Raw genomic sequence first — 14,930 nt, 5'->3', positions numbered from 1 at the left:
GTGACTAAGATCAAATTTACACTTTAATTGTCTCCAATACCGAAGAGTTGTCAATGACGTGTGCCGATTCTTGACAGCAGAAACACTTATGGCAGATAGAGGAAATAAAGACTCTACACCTCCACCGCTTCTACTAATGCCTGCTGGAGGGGGTTTAACCCTTAATCCTCCTGATAATCAGAATCTTCTGATGCCTGTCGTTCAAAGTGAACCTTCACTGCTAGATTCAGGTTCTGATTTATTTATCTTTGTGATGTCTTTAAATTTTAGTTAAATCATGATATGAAAGTAAAGTATATTGACTGTAAAATACACTAAAGTGATTGTGGCATTATGTTGTATTTGTGGAGGAAAACATGTTGATAAGATATTTGTATTTTTATAGATATCGAATAAAAAAAAATCATAAATAAATTGAAAATCATAAAATTAATGATAAATAATAGACTTTTCAGCAAACCATATGGACATATAGATACCATAATGTGACTCTGCATTTTTTTTTATCTGCTAATGTTAGGATTCAACTTCATTACTTCCATTGGAGCTGCATTTAATTCCACATTTGAACAAAATATGTTTACTATTTCAATTCTGTCAATACAATTAATTTTACAGTGAAGTACATGTATCCATAATAAAGCAATGTTTCAGATTTCAAGAAATATTGCATATGCATTTAGAACTTGTTGATAATGTTGCATTTAATATATTCAAGAGATGATATTTGTAAAGAATTTGTGAATAAGATTTGCAAATGTTTAGAATGATATTCAATGTTTAAAAATTAAAGGTCAAAATGATATCAGTGGCTCATACTGTGTATAAGCAGGGAAAATTTAGTTTTCATATCTTACTCGAATGATGTAGAAACCTATATGTATTGTTGATATGACTAATTAAAATAGAATTACGGGTATACAGATTATTTTAACTCTGAATCAATATTTTTAATGGGGTGTTAAAGTTTTAGACATCAATAACTCTGCAAACATTCTTAAAATTTTTGAAGCTTTGGCATTTTATTTTTAAGAAATACTGTTTAAGCATAAAATTTAATATACATGACATAAAGAAGGCAAATATTTTTACCCATGTACACATCTCCCTGTCTTTCATCTTTCAATTAGTTTCTATTCTCAAATTTTATTTTGCTGTTACCAAATGTTACATGTATGAACACAATGCTTATTACCACCAAACACCAATCATGTTAGAAATTTGGGTGGCATCAATTCACTGTTTTAGGGTTTATATCTAATATAAATGATTTAACAAAAAATGTTGAATATGCAGTCCCCACATTCTACAATATAACTTTACTTTGCCTCAACCAATTGTTATGAAACTTATATACATTTCTTGTTAACACCAAACATGAATCAAGTTCAAGTTTCTGCACTCTAAATTTAACACTCAAATTTGAAAAAAATCAAATGTTCTCATTTGTGCGCTCTATCACTTTTACTGTTCTTGAGTTATACCACTTTAAAACTTGATATTTCGTTTTGTCTGCATTCTAACTGTTGTATGTACCGACCAACAAACAAATTTTTTAATTTTCTGGTTAGAACTGGTCAAGAAAAACTAACCCTTGACGATACTTAAACTATATATGTCATTGTCCAATATTCAGTTTGTCATGATACCAATATGCCATGACTCTGTCTTAAATATTTATTAATCAATCAGTCAATTTTCAGTTATCTGAGGTTTTTGAAATATACATTATAACATTTTCCTAATTTATTGGTCTTTTTAAAGTTTTTTAATGTTAATAATTGCTCAAATAATATACATTTGTATTACATTTTCACCTTTTTATTGACTATTTTAGGAACAACTTCCCAAGATGAGTCAAACACAGATGACCAAGGTTCTTGAATGTCTTTGCTTATTTCACATTGCTATAATGTCCTGATATTTACAAATGTATACTTTATTTTCACCATTACACTCCTGGCTTGCAGGTTTTTGGTGAACCAATATTTTGTGCTTCTAGCCTCAGCCTTTTTCCTAAATGTATCTTCACTACTTTACATTTAATTCAACAAAACCACTTTTCTTGTCAGTGTACATTTTTATATATTGTGAAGGTGCCTTAATTTTTTCGGTTTTTATGTTCAATTGTATTTTCCTTGTGAATGCAATATTTTTTCTGTTTCTTTGTCTGTGTTGTTGGTGTATTGTTATGTGATTGAAGATTTGCAATAAATGCAAAATCTATTTTTGATCTTTTTTACATAAATGATTTCCTTAATTAAGTACAATGTAATACTTACTAATTTTAATGTTGCTAACCTAACTTGAATGGATTATGTATATACATGTAGTAAATGTTATTATTTATCAAGAAATTATTTATGTATATTTTAACCTTATTTACATTCCTCAATATTATTTATTACAGAAGAAGAAGGAGAAGCAGACAGTTTTGTTGGACAAGAGCCTAGTAATAATCCCTTCCAGAATGTTGGTGGTTCAGACCCCTTTGCTAATATAGGACACAACCCTTTTCCTTCAAAACAAATACCCAGTTCAATACCACAAAGGTTCATCAGTCAGACTCCTACACAGAGATCTAGTCCAGGGCCAGGACAAATACCCAGTTCAATACCACAAAGGTTTAACAGTCAGACTCCTCCACAGAGATCTAGTCCAGGGCCAGGACAAATGGGAACACCAGGTCAATTTCCTGGAATGAGAACACCTGGCCAGATACCAAGTATGGGAACACCTGGCCAGATGCCTGGGTTTGGAACACCTGGACAGATACCAAGACATGGTGGGCCACCATCTACAGGTGATCTATACATTTGCATATTGATTTCTAAGAATTTTCTTTGAATAGCCTTAAATTAACAAATTATATGGAACTGATATAGTTCAAAAAGACATTAATATTTTACTCTCTGTACTTATAAATGCAAACATGCATTCTTTTAAATGAATTATACTATAACAGATTTTGACTAGACTATTGGAAGCCATTACAACAATTGACCTCAAACAACAATGTGTATGAAAAAAAAAGTGAAGGAAAAAAACATTGAAATTATGTTTATGAAGCCATATAAACTTTGTTCTCACATGGGGTGTTGATATATTGTTTTTCTTTATTTTTCGTATCACATTATTTATCAGCATTGTACCGAAATAAATGAAATGTAAAAAATATCATTAAAAAGTAATTGCCATGAAATGTTCACAATTATCTTAAATTTTTCCTATCACCGTCATCTTTACATACTTTAATACTTCTAATTCTTACTGTTTAAGTTATTCATGATAACATAAGAATCCATCTGACAGATCAATTGTTTTAATGTGTTAGCAATATATAATATTTACATTTAACTGTAAAATGAATAATTTGTTTTCATTACAGGTTCTACACCACAGAATGCTTTTAGGAGAAAAGATGCTGGCAAAATGAGGTATGCAATGCCTCCAGAAACATTAACTCCTGTTCCAAACATGTTTCAACAACCACCAGGAGCACAGAGATTTCCAGGGCCCACATCAAATCCTCTACCCCCCTCACCATTCACACCACCAGTGGCTCAAGTAGCACCCACAATGTCATCAGGGTACAATATGGAGGGGGGCTTTAATGGGCAACAACAACCTGGGTTCAATGGTCAACAGCCCTCTGGGTATTACAGTTCATCACAGCCTGCTCCATATAATACAGGGGACCAGGGTATTTATCAACCAGTTACTCCACATTGGTGTTACAGTAAGAGAGTGGAACTGAAGGAATGTTGGTTTACCTTTTCACTGATGGACAGTATAAAACTAGAAGAAGCTTACAATTCTGGTAAGATATCAATGTTATAGGACTAACAAAAATGCTAGCATATACATTTTTACTTCTAAAAACTGCAGCAAGCTGATGAATTTTGTAAGATATCACAGTTGCATTTTTCTACAGACCTTATATAACTCGAATTTGACATTTTATACTAGACCATTACAGGTAGAGAAGAACTATGAAAATACGATTTGAGAACCTTCAAATAATTAACAGAAGAACAGTTGGTAATTAACAATCAATTTCCTCACTTGGTATAGGTACTTTGCAAATATGCTTTTTATTTGTGGAAACTTAGTTCTAAGAACTATTTCATTGTATTTTGTTTCTTATTATAAAATAGCTTAAATTCAATTTTACATGTAAAAGAATGAAGAATTGAAATATTGAATTCTTACTTGTGGATCTGTTTTGATTAAGTTAATTTTTGCTTTTGTTTTAGAAGATATTTTTACTTTTGAATTTGTAGGTAATGACACAATAGACATACCAACTGATGGTGGAAGATATGACGTCAATATATCACAGAGAACTAAGAAATCTGTTTATTGGGATGATGATATGCCATCCTCTGTACGCAGGTGTACCTGGTTCTTTAAGAGAGAATCTGACAGTAGATATGTACCTTATGAAGAACAGTTTGCCCAGCAGATTGAGGTAAATATAAAAATAAGATGTGTTCTCCAAGGTGACAACTATCAACAAAAAGAACAATAAGTTACCTTATTGTCTTCAACAGTGAGCACAATTTAGTAATAGATTTATAACCTTCTGTACTTTTATTTTTTGAAAGTTTTCTTAATTGTAACGCAAAAAAGTTTTCTTCATTGTAACGCAAAAAAGTTTTCTTAATTGTAACGCAAAAAAGTTTTCTTAATTGTAACGCAAGAAAGTTTTCTTAATTGTAACACAAAAAAGTTTTCTTAATTTGTATCGCAAAAAAGTTTTCTTAATTGTAACGCAAAAAAGTTTTCTTAATTGTAACGCAAAAAAGTTTTCTTAATTGTAACGCAAAAAAGTTTTCTTAATTTGTATCGCAAAAAAGTTTTCTTAATTGTAACGCAAAAAAGTTTTCTTAATTTGTATTGCAAAAAAGTTTTCTTAATTGTATCGCAAAAAAGTTTTCTTAATTGTAACGCAAAAAAGTTTTCTTAATTGTAACGCAAAAAAGTTTTCTGAATTGTAACGCAAAAAAGTTTTCTTAATTGTAACGCAAAAAAGTTTTCTTAATTTGTATCGCAAAAAAGTTTTTTTTAATTGTAACGCAAAAAAGTTTTCTTAATTGTAACGCAAAAAAGTTTTCTTAATTATAACGCAAAAAAGTTTTCTTAATTGTAACGCAAAAAAGTTTTCTGAATTGTAACGCAAAAAAGTTTTCTTAATTGTAACGCAAAAAAGTTTTCTTAATTGTAACGCAAAAAAGTTTTCTTAATTTGTATCGCAAAAAAGTTTTCTTAATTGTAACGCAAAAAAGTTTTCTTAATTGTAACGCAAAAAAGTTTTCTTAATTGTAACGCAAAAAAGTTTTCTTAATTTGTATCGCAAAAAAGTTTTCTTAATTGTAACGCAAAAAAGTTTTCTTAATTGTAACGCAAAAAAGTTTTCTTAATTGTAACGCAAAAAAGTTTTCTTAATTTGTATCGCAAAAAAGTTTTTTTTAATTGTAACGCAAAAAAGTTTTCTTAATTGTAACGCAAAAAAGTTTTCTTAATTATAACGCAAAAAAGTTTTCTTAATTGTAATGAATTAAACCCAACTTTTGTATCTGCATGGTACTTCATTGAAAACTTGATTAACAAAAGTACCTGTTTCTAAGCTTCATTAAAAGACAATTCATGTTATTGTGTTTTCTGACAGCATCCAGCTGTCGCTAGCAATTCATAGTTATCACCTCTATCGACTGTGATGTTGCATGAGTTAAGTACATTAAGTTGATATTATATAATATTGTTTTCAGATTTTTCAGTCATGTCTCTATCCAATGCATGTTAAAAAAGAGTTAGTTTTGTCAACCATTGGCATGACCGATCAGCTGATAACAATAGTTGTTACATTTTTCAGAATGAATACAGAAATGCAGTGTTAAATAATACATGGCATAAAAGACTCGAGTTCCCAGGAGGGGAGACAATCGTAATGCATAATGCTAATGTGATCGTACATTTCACAGCGTCTTCACAGCCTGATGAGTGGGGAATGGTTCAGGTTAGTTGAAAATTAATTAATACACATTTTTTATTATAGTTTATAGCCTTTTTACTAATTTAAGGTGGTACCCAACACTTTCACTAAAATTAATTTGGCTCGTTTAATTATCATTAAATTTTGTCAAATTATTTACTTTGATCCTATAACAAAAATATAGAAATTTAAAAAATTTTGAACCAACCATTTTGTCAGAAAAATTTCACTGGTTATATAGCAGTTTGACAAACACCAATTTTGATCATTGAGAAGCTTAATATTCCTTTTACAACACAACGTAATTAAAACGTTTAGCTGACTTTACAGAGTTATCTCCCTGTAGTGTTAGGTACCACCTTAATTGTTGAAATATAACTAGAACATTTTACAATACATATCAAACTGATTCATGTATAACATAGAAATAGTAGTTATAGAAAAAAAATAAGATTTGTGTCTTGATAATCTTTAAAGGTCATCTTGTTAAGATATAAGCATGTTAAGAAATTGCTTTAACACAAAAAACAATGATACTGTCTTCTTGGCATTTAGCATCATATAATATTAATAGGATATGTATAAACCAACACAAAGTTATTGATATTTAATAAGATACTTAATGCACAAAGTATTTCGGCTTTAGCATTTATTGTGGAGAAAAATGGTTGATAAAAATGGAAATCTGTGAAATGAAGAATTTCAAGCAGTTATTATTACTAATTAGTCAGTGAAGTTATTATTAGTATCATCTTGTAAAATCCATATTTCTTCATGTATTGAGAATGGTAACTAATGGGTAAATGTGCTATGTATAAATCTTCCATTTTTCTCTGATTCAGGGCATGTCTCCTATGGTGGTGAGTCAACATTTATTTTATTCCCATGTGCTTGTTTACTTACTTTGTTTTCAGTGTCAGTTTATAGTACTGTACGCTAATATTCTTTACTTATTATTTGAGTAGTTTTAATATTGAATGACAAAAAATTGAGTTTCAGGATCGTGAAACCATATTTTGTATCTGACATTAACAACTTTAAATCTGTTGTGTACATGTTTTAGGCTGTTAATTTATATCCTTTAGCATATGAGCTGCGTTGGATAGAAATCGACTACAAGCAACATATACATGAACATGTATAAGATTTTGATTGTGTTTGGAACATTAAAAAAATAAAAGATAAATTTTGGACTGATTTGTAGTATTCTAATATACCATCTCAAACATCAAACAGTTACAGACTTTCCTTCAAGTTGTTTTCAACCTAAAAAAGGTTAACATGTATTGATATTCATTTGCATAAGGTCAATTTCTATCATTTGCATAAGGTCAATTTCTATCTGATGCAGCTTATAGGTTGATATTTAGAATTAAATTTATTAAGTATTCTCAGATCCCAGTTTACATCTTATGAACAAAATTGAGCTTTTGTTCTTTTTTAGTGAAACTTTATCCTTGATTTAAGTAATACCAGTTTGATACCATTTCTGTTTTCTATAGGTTAGATTACCATTGAAAAAGAGGGAACATGTTGTGACAAAGTTTTAAGGGTTGATAAGTAAATATTTAAAGATAAAGCTAAGAAAAAAACCCTAGTATTTTTTGTGCAACTGGTTAGTTTTTAAGATGTAAGATATATGATACACAATACATGTAGTAGAAATGATATTATCGCTATTTTACGAAATTTTCTTTTGATCTTACGGACTGATAATTTCCATTCTCAGGCTCTCAGCACAGTCGAGTGATATGAAAAGTTATCGCTAAAAACTAAAGGCATACATGCCATTGTCAATGTAAATTTTAATGTCGTCATAGGCAAAACAGCAGTTAACAAATTATCATTGGTCATCTAAACTCGATTGTTTTTCTCACTTATGCTGTATTGGGTCAAACTCTTTCAGATGACCAATGATAATCTATAATTATAGACTATTTCATTAGGAGCACAAACAATTATTTTAGTGAGATGAGATCATTGCCCATGGTAACATTGTGATAGCATGCTGTTCTTTGACAGCATTGAAAACTTCTTAAAAAATGTTGAATTTGATTTGAATGAAAATAAATGTACTTTCTCTTTTTGATTAATGTGTTTGTCCAAGGAATGAGTCTAATATAGACAAAATATAACTAGTTATATATGAAGCATGTGTGGTATTAAACTATTAACATGATTTTGCATAACAACTCAAAACATATTTATGCACTTTAATTTGTCAGTGTATATCTTGGATATAGTTGGGCTGTTCCAAAAATAAATTAATGGTGGTAAGAGCATGGGAGGCACTAAAATTAATCAGTTGTATGTGGGTGCATCTTTCCTTGGAGTTTGTAGGAATTGTTAATTTGTTAGTATAAAAACAAAACTATTATTTGTATATAATATAGGGAATGGGGTGAAAAAAGTGCCTTCCATGTCTCTTTGTAAAATATTTTAATTATTTTGATATTTTAAATTTTGATTTGATGTTAAAGTAGTGCTTTATATTTGTTTGAAAGTTTTAATCCAAACTTAAAAGACTTTGGAATTTTTTCTTAAATTACATTCTCATATTTAAAATCTTACTTTCTCTTTTTTTTCCCCCTTTCATGTGAAACTTACTAAACTGCATGGGTCAATACAAATATATATGTACAGAAGATAATGACTTTTAGCATGATTACATGGGAAATATTGTATACAGAAAACATATGTTAGTTCATTTAATACAGTTTTGTCAACTTTAAAGTTAATTAAAGAAGATTCAGGTTGATTTTAACATATGATTTGATAATGACTTTTTAGGTAAAATAACAATTTTCCTGTCAAAAGTGATTTTTAAACTGAAGCACTTCATAATACTTTTAGAAATTGTAAAGACAATTGTTACATGATTGCATATTAAACAGGTTAAAGATTTTCTTTTTTTTTTATTGTATGAAACCATTGCATTCCTTTGTTATGATGATACCATGTTTTTTTACAATGATGACAAAATGATAATATTATATTAAAGGAGTAGGTTCAGTAAGACCCCTTTTTGGCCCCAAAATATAGCAGTTTTACAAAATTGTTAAAATGTAATCTTTTAGCTATTTACTGGAAAGTAGAATGCTTCTGCTACATAAATATGGGCTGTTTTTGACAATACAATAAACTCATCATATATACCAGGACTAAATTTAGTATATACGCCAGACGCGCGTTTCGTCTACAAAAGACTCATCAGTGACGCTCGAATTCCAAAAAAGTTAAAAAGGCCAAATAAAGTATGAAGTTGAAGAGCATTGAGGACCAATGCGCATATATCGGGTACTAGCATCATTAAGTCATGCTAAATTACTGAAATCTTCACAATTTTAGTTAAATTTTAGACAGTTTCCGTCTTTAATGAAAGTGGCCGCATTCGTGTTCATTCATAATATTGAAATGTAAGTTTCATTTGATGATAATACATACGGGGTCATCTATAATTGTCAACCATTTTCCAAAGTGTACAAAACGTACACTTGGGGGGAGGGGGTTAAAAAATCAACATTTTTACCGTACGCTTTTTATTTTATTTCTGAAATTTATATCGTTTCCCTAGAGAAAGTCGATTTATAAAATCGAGAATTGGCTTGGATGTGTTTCTCTTCTTATTTCTTCTTTATTATTTTCGCTTGATGATATTTATTTCGATATCATAATTCTACTCAATCGGGATTGAACGATTAAAAGATCAAATCATATGAAAACTAAATCTTTCAAAAATGTGAACTAGTAAAATTATTTAAACAAAAAGTTTGCAAGCATTTCTCAGTACCCCGATTTTCAATTTCACCTGCTTTATTATTGATCGATATTGTTTTCCTCTGTTTAATAAACAAAATTGATCGAAACACTAAATTCGTTGAATGTTTTGATTTTGACAAGACGTCATTTTGTGAAAAGATTTTAAACTGGTCCTTCGATTAATTTCCTTGTAATGCATTCCAAAATAGTAAAAACCAGTAAACCGGAAGTAAACTTATTTTTCTTAGTAAAAGCCTCCTTCAATTAGGAGCACCTCCATATGAAGTTTAACCTTAACTTAGAAAATATCCAATAAAGTTACACGTTACAGTATATATACATAAAGGATAATAGTGCCATGAATGGCATATTTACAGGGACCATTTAAATAGAAATACAGGCGGGAAATTTAAAAACTCAAAATGTTTTAAAACATTACACTTTTATTGATTGCTGTCTTGAGCTCTGATTCCATCAACAACTGTCAGTCCATACTCATGATACTTAACCAATGCAAAAAAAACCATGCATTTCCCTTTCTTTGATTCTTAGCATAATTTATGTGCCCTTTTGTTAATCTTTTGCATGCTCTAGGTGAGTAGGTGCCCTTTTTTTATTGGAGTTACCATTTCCACTGTGTGATAGGGGAAGCACTAATCTTTGTACTCTTTATTCTGACAAAACACAAGCATCACAGATAGATGTCATCAAATAAAACAGTCAGATATGTTTTAGTTTTTTTTTCAATGCAAAGTTCTATATTAAACTAAAATATAATAGACAGGATCTTCTTTTTATTAAGAATGACTGATTCTTCTCTTGAAATCTGAAAATGGTTGATGTACACTTTTTGAGGGAGGGTGGGGGGTCTGAAAAAGTGTACGTTTTGTACACTTTGGAAAATGGTTGACAATTATGGATGACCCCTAACATATATAAAGGTTGAGGATGAACACGGATGCGACCACTTTCATTTTTGACAAAAACCATCTGAAAAGTGACGTTTTTTTGCATATTTGATAGATTTTTCATATTTAAGCTTGAATCGGAGAGTTTTTAATGACTAAATCAGTTAAAGTCTTTCACATACACTAATTGAATCAATTGAAATAGACACTTAAGTGTTTAAAAAGTGTCCACAATCTTTCGTTAGATGAACCTGAAATTTGAGGCCAAAATCATCCCTTACCGGACCTACTCCTTTACAATTCGGATGAAATTAAATAAATGTACCAAAAAATTGTCCAGTCATAAGATATTGACTATATATAATTATTAGTGTTGAACATTGGACAAATATGGAAAGATTAATTTATGTATATCGGAAATTATTGCATACAGATACACGTAGCACTACTGTATCAGAATATAAATTACAAGTTTCGAATATTCCAAACTCAAATTATTATAAAGATATTTATGAAAAAAATAAACTAATATAATTAAATTTGTGCCATCTTCATCTTATTCTCTAAACAAGTAAAATATATAAGATATTACATTCTACTAACAAGGTTTCTGACTTCAGACAGGCACATGCATATGTTCTAAATTTATTTAAAAACATTACCAAGAAGGTAAAGTAGAAACATCTGTTTTCTGGTCACAAGATAAAGATTTCTATAATTGTCTCTCTTTTCTGTAGGGAGAAGGAATGAGACCAAGAGTGGTTAAAAGAGGTGTAGAAGATTTTGCAACAATTGAAGATGGTATGGAATTTACATTTTGTTTATTAGAGACAGATTTAAGGGGGGAGCAGGCCCCCCTTTTGTGTAAAAAAATTTGGTTGTTTATATAAGGAATCACTGAAGCACGACTGGAGCAAGCCCCCTCTTAGGCAGTCACTGGGCCCCCTTTAATGAAATTTTTGATCAGCCACTGTTTATTTAATTAGTCGTACTGTACAAATACATTAATCAAGTGATGAAAGAAACACCATTTTTGCTCATCTGGCTCTTTGTAGTGTTGACTTTTCCACTCAGTTTGCAACACCTATTGACTAGTGTGTATTTGCTTTCATACACAATTAAAAAAATCTTGAATTTAACTTCGCCTCCATCATCTAGCTTATAGGTCTACTGGAAACCTTATGTCTGATGACCATGTTGACCTACCAATATGGTGGAGAAAAAAAACAAAGGAGTAAAACCAACAAAAAAATAAATTGAAAGTAATTTGGAAATTTTTGGATGCCTTTTAATCCCTTAGTTTTTATACGACCGCAAAATTTGAAAATTTTTTCGTCGTATATTGCTATCACGTTGGCGTCGTCGTCTGCGTCGTCGTCGTCGTTGTCCGAATACTTTTAGTTTTTGCACTCTAACTTTAGTAAAAGTGAATGGAAATCTATGAAATTTTAACACAAGGTTTATGACCACAAAAGGAAGGTTGGTATTGATTTTGGGAGTTTTGGTCCCAACATTTTAGGAATTAGGGGCCAAAAAGGGCCCAAATAAGCATTTTCTTGGTTTTCGCACTATAACTTTAGTTTAAGTTAATAGAAATCTATGAAATTTTGACACAAGGTTTATGACCACAAAAGAACGGTTGGGATTGATTTTGGGAGTTTTGGTTTCAACAGTTTACGAATTAGGGGCCAAAAAAGGGCCCAAATAAGCATTATTCTTGGTTTTCGCACAATAACTTTAGTTTAAGTAAATAGAAATCAATAAAATTTAAACACAATGTTAATGACTACAAAAGGAAGGTTGGTATTGATTTTGGGAGTTTAGGTCCAAACAGTTTAGGAATTAGGGGCCAAAAAGGGACCCAAATAAGCATTTTTCTTGGTTTTCGCACCATAACGTTAGTATAAGTAAATAGAAATCTATGAAATTTAAACACAAGGTTTATGACCATAAAAGGAAGGTTGGTATTGATTTTGGGAGTTTTGGTCCCAACAGAATAAGGGGCCCAAAGGGTCCAAAATTAAACTTTGTTTGATTTCATCAAAATTGAATAATTGGGGTTCTTTGATATGCCGAATCTAACTGTCATGACTGTGTATGTAGATTCTTAACTTTTGGTCCCGTTTTCAAATTGGTCTACATTAAGGTCCAAAGGGTCCAAAATTAAACTTAGTTTGATTTTGACAAAAAATTAATCAGTTAGGTTCTTTGATATGCTGAATCTAAAAATGTACTTAGATTCTTGATTATTGGCCCAGTTTTCAAGTTGGTCCAAATCGGGGTCCAAAATTAAACTTTGTTTGATTTCATCAAAAATTGAATAAATGGGGTTCTTTGATATACCAAATCTAACTGTGTATGTAGATTCTTCATTTTAGGTCCTGTTTTCAAATTGGTCTACACTAAAGTCCAAAGGGTCCAAAATTAAACTTAGTCTGATTTTAACAAAAATTGAAACCTTGGGGTTCTTTGATATGCTGAATCCAAAAATGTACTTAGATTTTTTATTATGGGCCCAGTTTTCAAAGTTGGTCCAAATCAGGATCTAAAATTATTATATTAAGTATTGTGCAATAGCAAGTCTTTTCAATTGCACAGTATTGCGCAATGGCAAGAAATATCTAATTGCACAATATTGTGAAATAGCAAATTTTTTTTTAATTAGAGTTATCTTTCTTTGTCCAAAATAGTAAGCAAGAAATATCTAATTGCAAAATATTGTGCAATAGCAAGATTTTTTTTTAATTGGAGTTATCTTTCTTTGTCCAGAATCAACTTAAATCTTTGTTATATACAATATACAATGTATATTCACTTTTTACTACCAACTGATAAATTAAAATAATCTTTACCATTCAGTGATAACAAGCAGTTTTTTTACATCTTATTTCCTTATCTTATCTAAAATGTTTTTAGATAATGTATGTTGGACATTTGCCAGACATGACTATGATGCCATTTTCTATTTTTATTTGCCAATAACTTTATGTAAATAACTTCATTGGAAATTTGCCAATATAAAATGTTGCTGATGAAGTTTTTTTTATTGTTTTATATAAATTTTTCTCATTTCAGATTTCATAAATAAAAAGAAAATGTCTTCAAACATTTTTTTGAGAGGATTAATATTCAACAGCATAGTGAATTGCTAAAAGGCAAAAACAAACTTTTATGTTCATTAGACCACATTCATTCTGTGTCAGAAACCTATGCTGTGTCAACTATTTAATTTTAGATTTAAAAAGTTTGAAGAAGAAATCTTTAATTGTAAAATTTGTAAAATCTTGACATTTGTTTTGTGTAAAAAAAACCCATGTAATGTCAAAAATTTGATCACAATCCAAATTCAGAGCTGTATCACGCTAGAATGTTTTGTCCATACTTGCCCCAACTGTTCAGGGTTCGACCTCTGCGGTCGTATAAAGCTGCGCCCTGCAGAGCACCTGGTTATAACATGTAGTATATTCTATTATGCTGAGACAAGTTGTGGACCTTATTTTCTAGAACCCACAAACAAGAGACTTTCCATCAAATGACCATAGGCTTGTGAGTAAAAACAGTCAGTATTAAAAAGGAAATAAGTAACACATTGTTTTAGATATTTAACAGTTATGAAACCTTTATTTTTCAGGAGAACCATCTCAGGTAGACCATGTGGTATTTGTTGTACATGGTATAGGAAAATTCTGTGATGTTAAATTTAGAAATATTGTGGAATGTGGTAGGTCACATATTAATTTATCATTTGTAAGAACATTTGAGGCTGTAGTGATATTAGTTTTCAAGTGCTAAAATTAATGAATATTTTGCTTAATTGGATAAAGAAAATAAAGATTACTAAAATTTGCTATCTGAAAAAAATATACATTTAATTGTTCAAAGCGTGAAATATGATTTAATTATTAAGACATGAGTCATTATTTCAAGGAGTATTTAAATCATTTTCACAATGTCTAAATTATGTTGCAATTTTGGCATTCAAAAGTCGTAGTACTTATTCTAGAGATTTTCTCTTTTTTCATTTGGTATACTGACAGGCTATTGAATGGAATCTGTTATACAATCAAATGCATTCATCTGTGTTATATTTCATTTCAGTTGATGACTTCCGTTCAATATCACTAGAACTACAGAACAGCCATTTTAGGAAGTATAAGGATGAGAACAGAATAGGCAGAGTTGAATTCCTTCCTGTTCTTTGGCATTCTGTGTTACATGGAGATGCCACTGGTGTAGATCAGTATGTATATCGTATTTTGATAAATAAA

General features: G+C 30.2%; 1 protein-coding gene across 4 annotated transcripts in view; it reads left to right on the top strand.

Moving 5' to 3' along the window:
* The first annotated feature begins 32 nt into the window (after nucleotides 1-32).
* LOC139519314 (triacylglycerol hydrolase DDHD2-like) overlaps nucleotides 33-14,930 on the top strand; it is a 36,448-nt gene continuing 21,550 nt past the window's right edge. The window contains exons 1-10 of one of the 4 annotated variants that reach the window (XM_071311301.1): nucleotides 33-230; nucleotides 1,838-1,876; nucleotides 2,411-2,803; nucleotides 3,389-3,820; nucleotides 4,284-4,471; nucleotides 5,876-6,019; nucleotides 6,838-6,855; nucleotides 11,400-11,463; nucleotides 14,294-14,383; nucleotides 14,761-14,902. In XM_071311301.1, the coding sequence (XP_071167402.1) occupies nucleotides 89-230; nucleotides 1,838-1,876; nucleotides 2,411-2,803; nucleotides 3,389-3,820; nucleotides 4,284-4,471; nucleotides 5,876-6,019; nucleotides 6,838-6,855; nucleotides 11,400-11,463; nucleotides 14,294-14,383; nucleotides 14,761-14,902 (1,652 nt within the window). In that variant the 5' untranslated portion in view covers nucleotides 33-88. The remainder of the gene's footprint in view (nucleotides 231-1,837; nucleotides 1,877-2,410; nucleotides 2,804-3,388; nucleotides 3,821-4,283; nucleotides 4,472-5,875; nucleotides 6,020-6,837; nucleotides 6,856-11,399; nucleotides 11,464-14,293; nucleotides 14,384-14,760; nucleotides 14,903-14,930) is intronic. The other 3 variants (XM_071311303.1, XM_071311302.1, XM_071311304.1) reach the window with 3 other exon arrangements.

Source organism: Mytilus edulis, chromosome 4 (assembly GCF_963676685.1).
Source record: "Mytilus edulis chromosome 4, xbMytEdul2.2, whole genome shotgun sequence".
NCBI classification, from domain to species: domain Eukaryota; kingdom Metazoa; phylum Mollusca; class Bivalvia; order Mytilida; family Mytilidae; genus Mytilus; species Mytilus edulis.
This window is presented reverse-complemented; position numbering and strand designations above follow the sequence as displayed.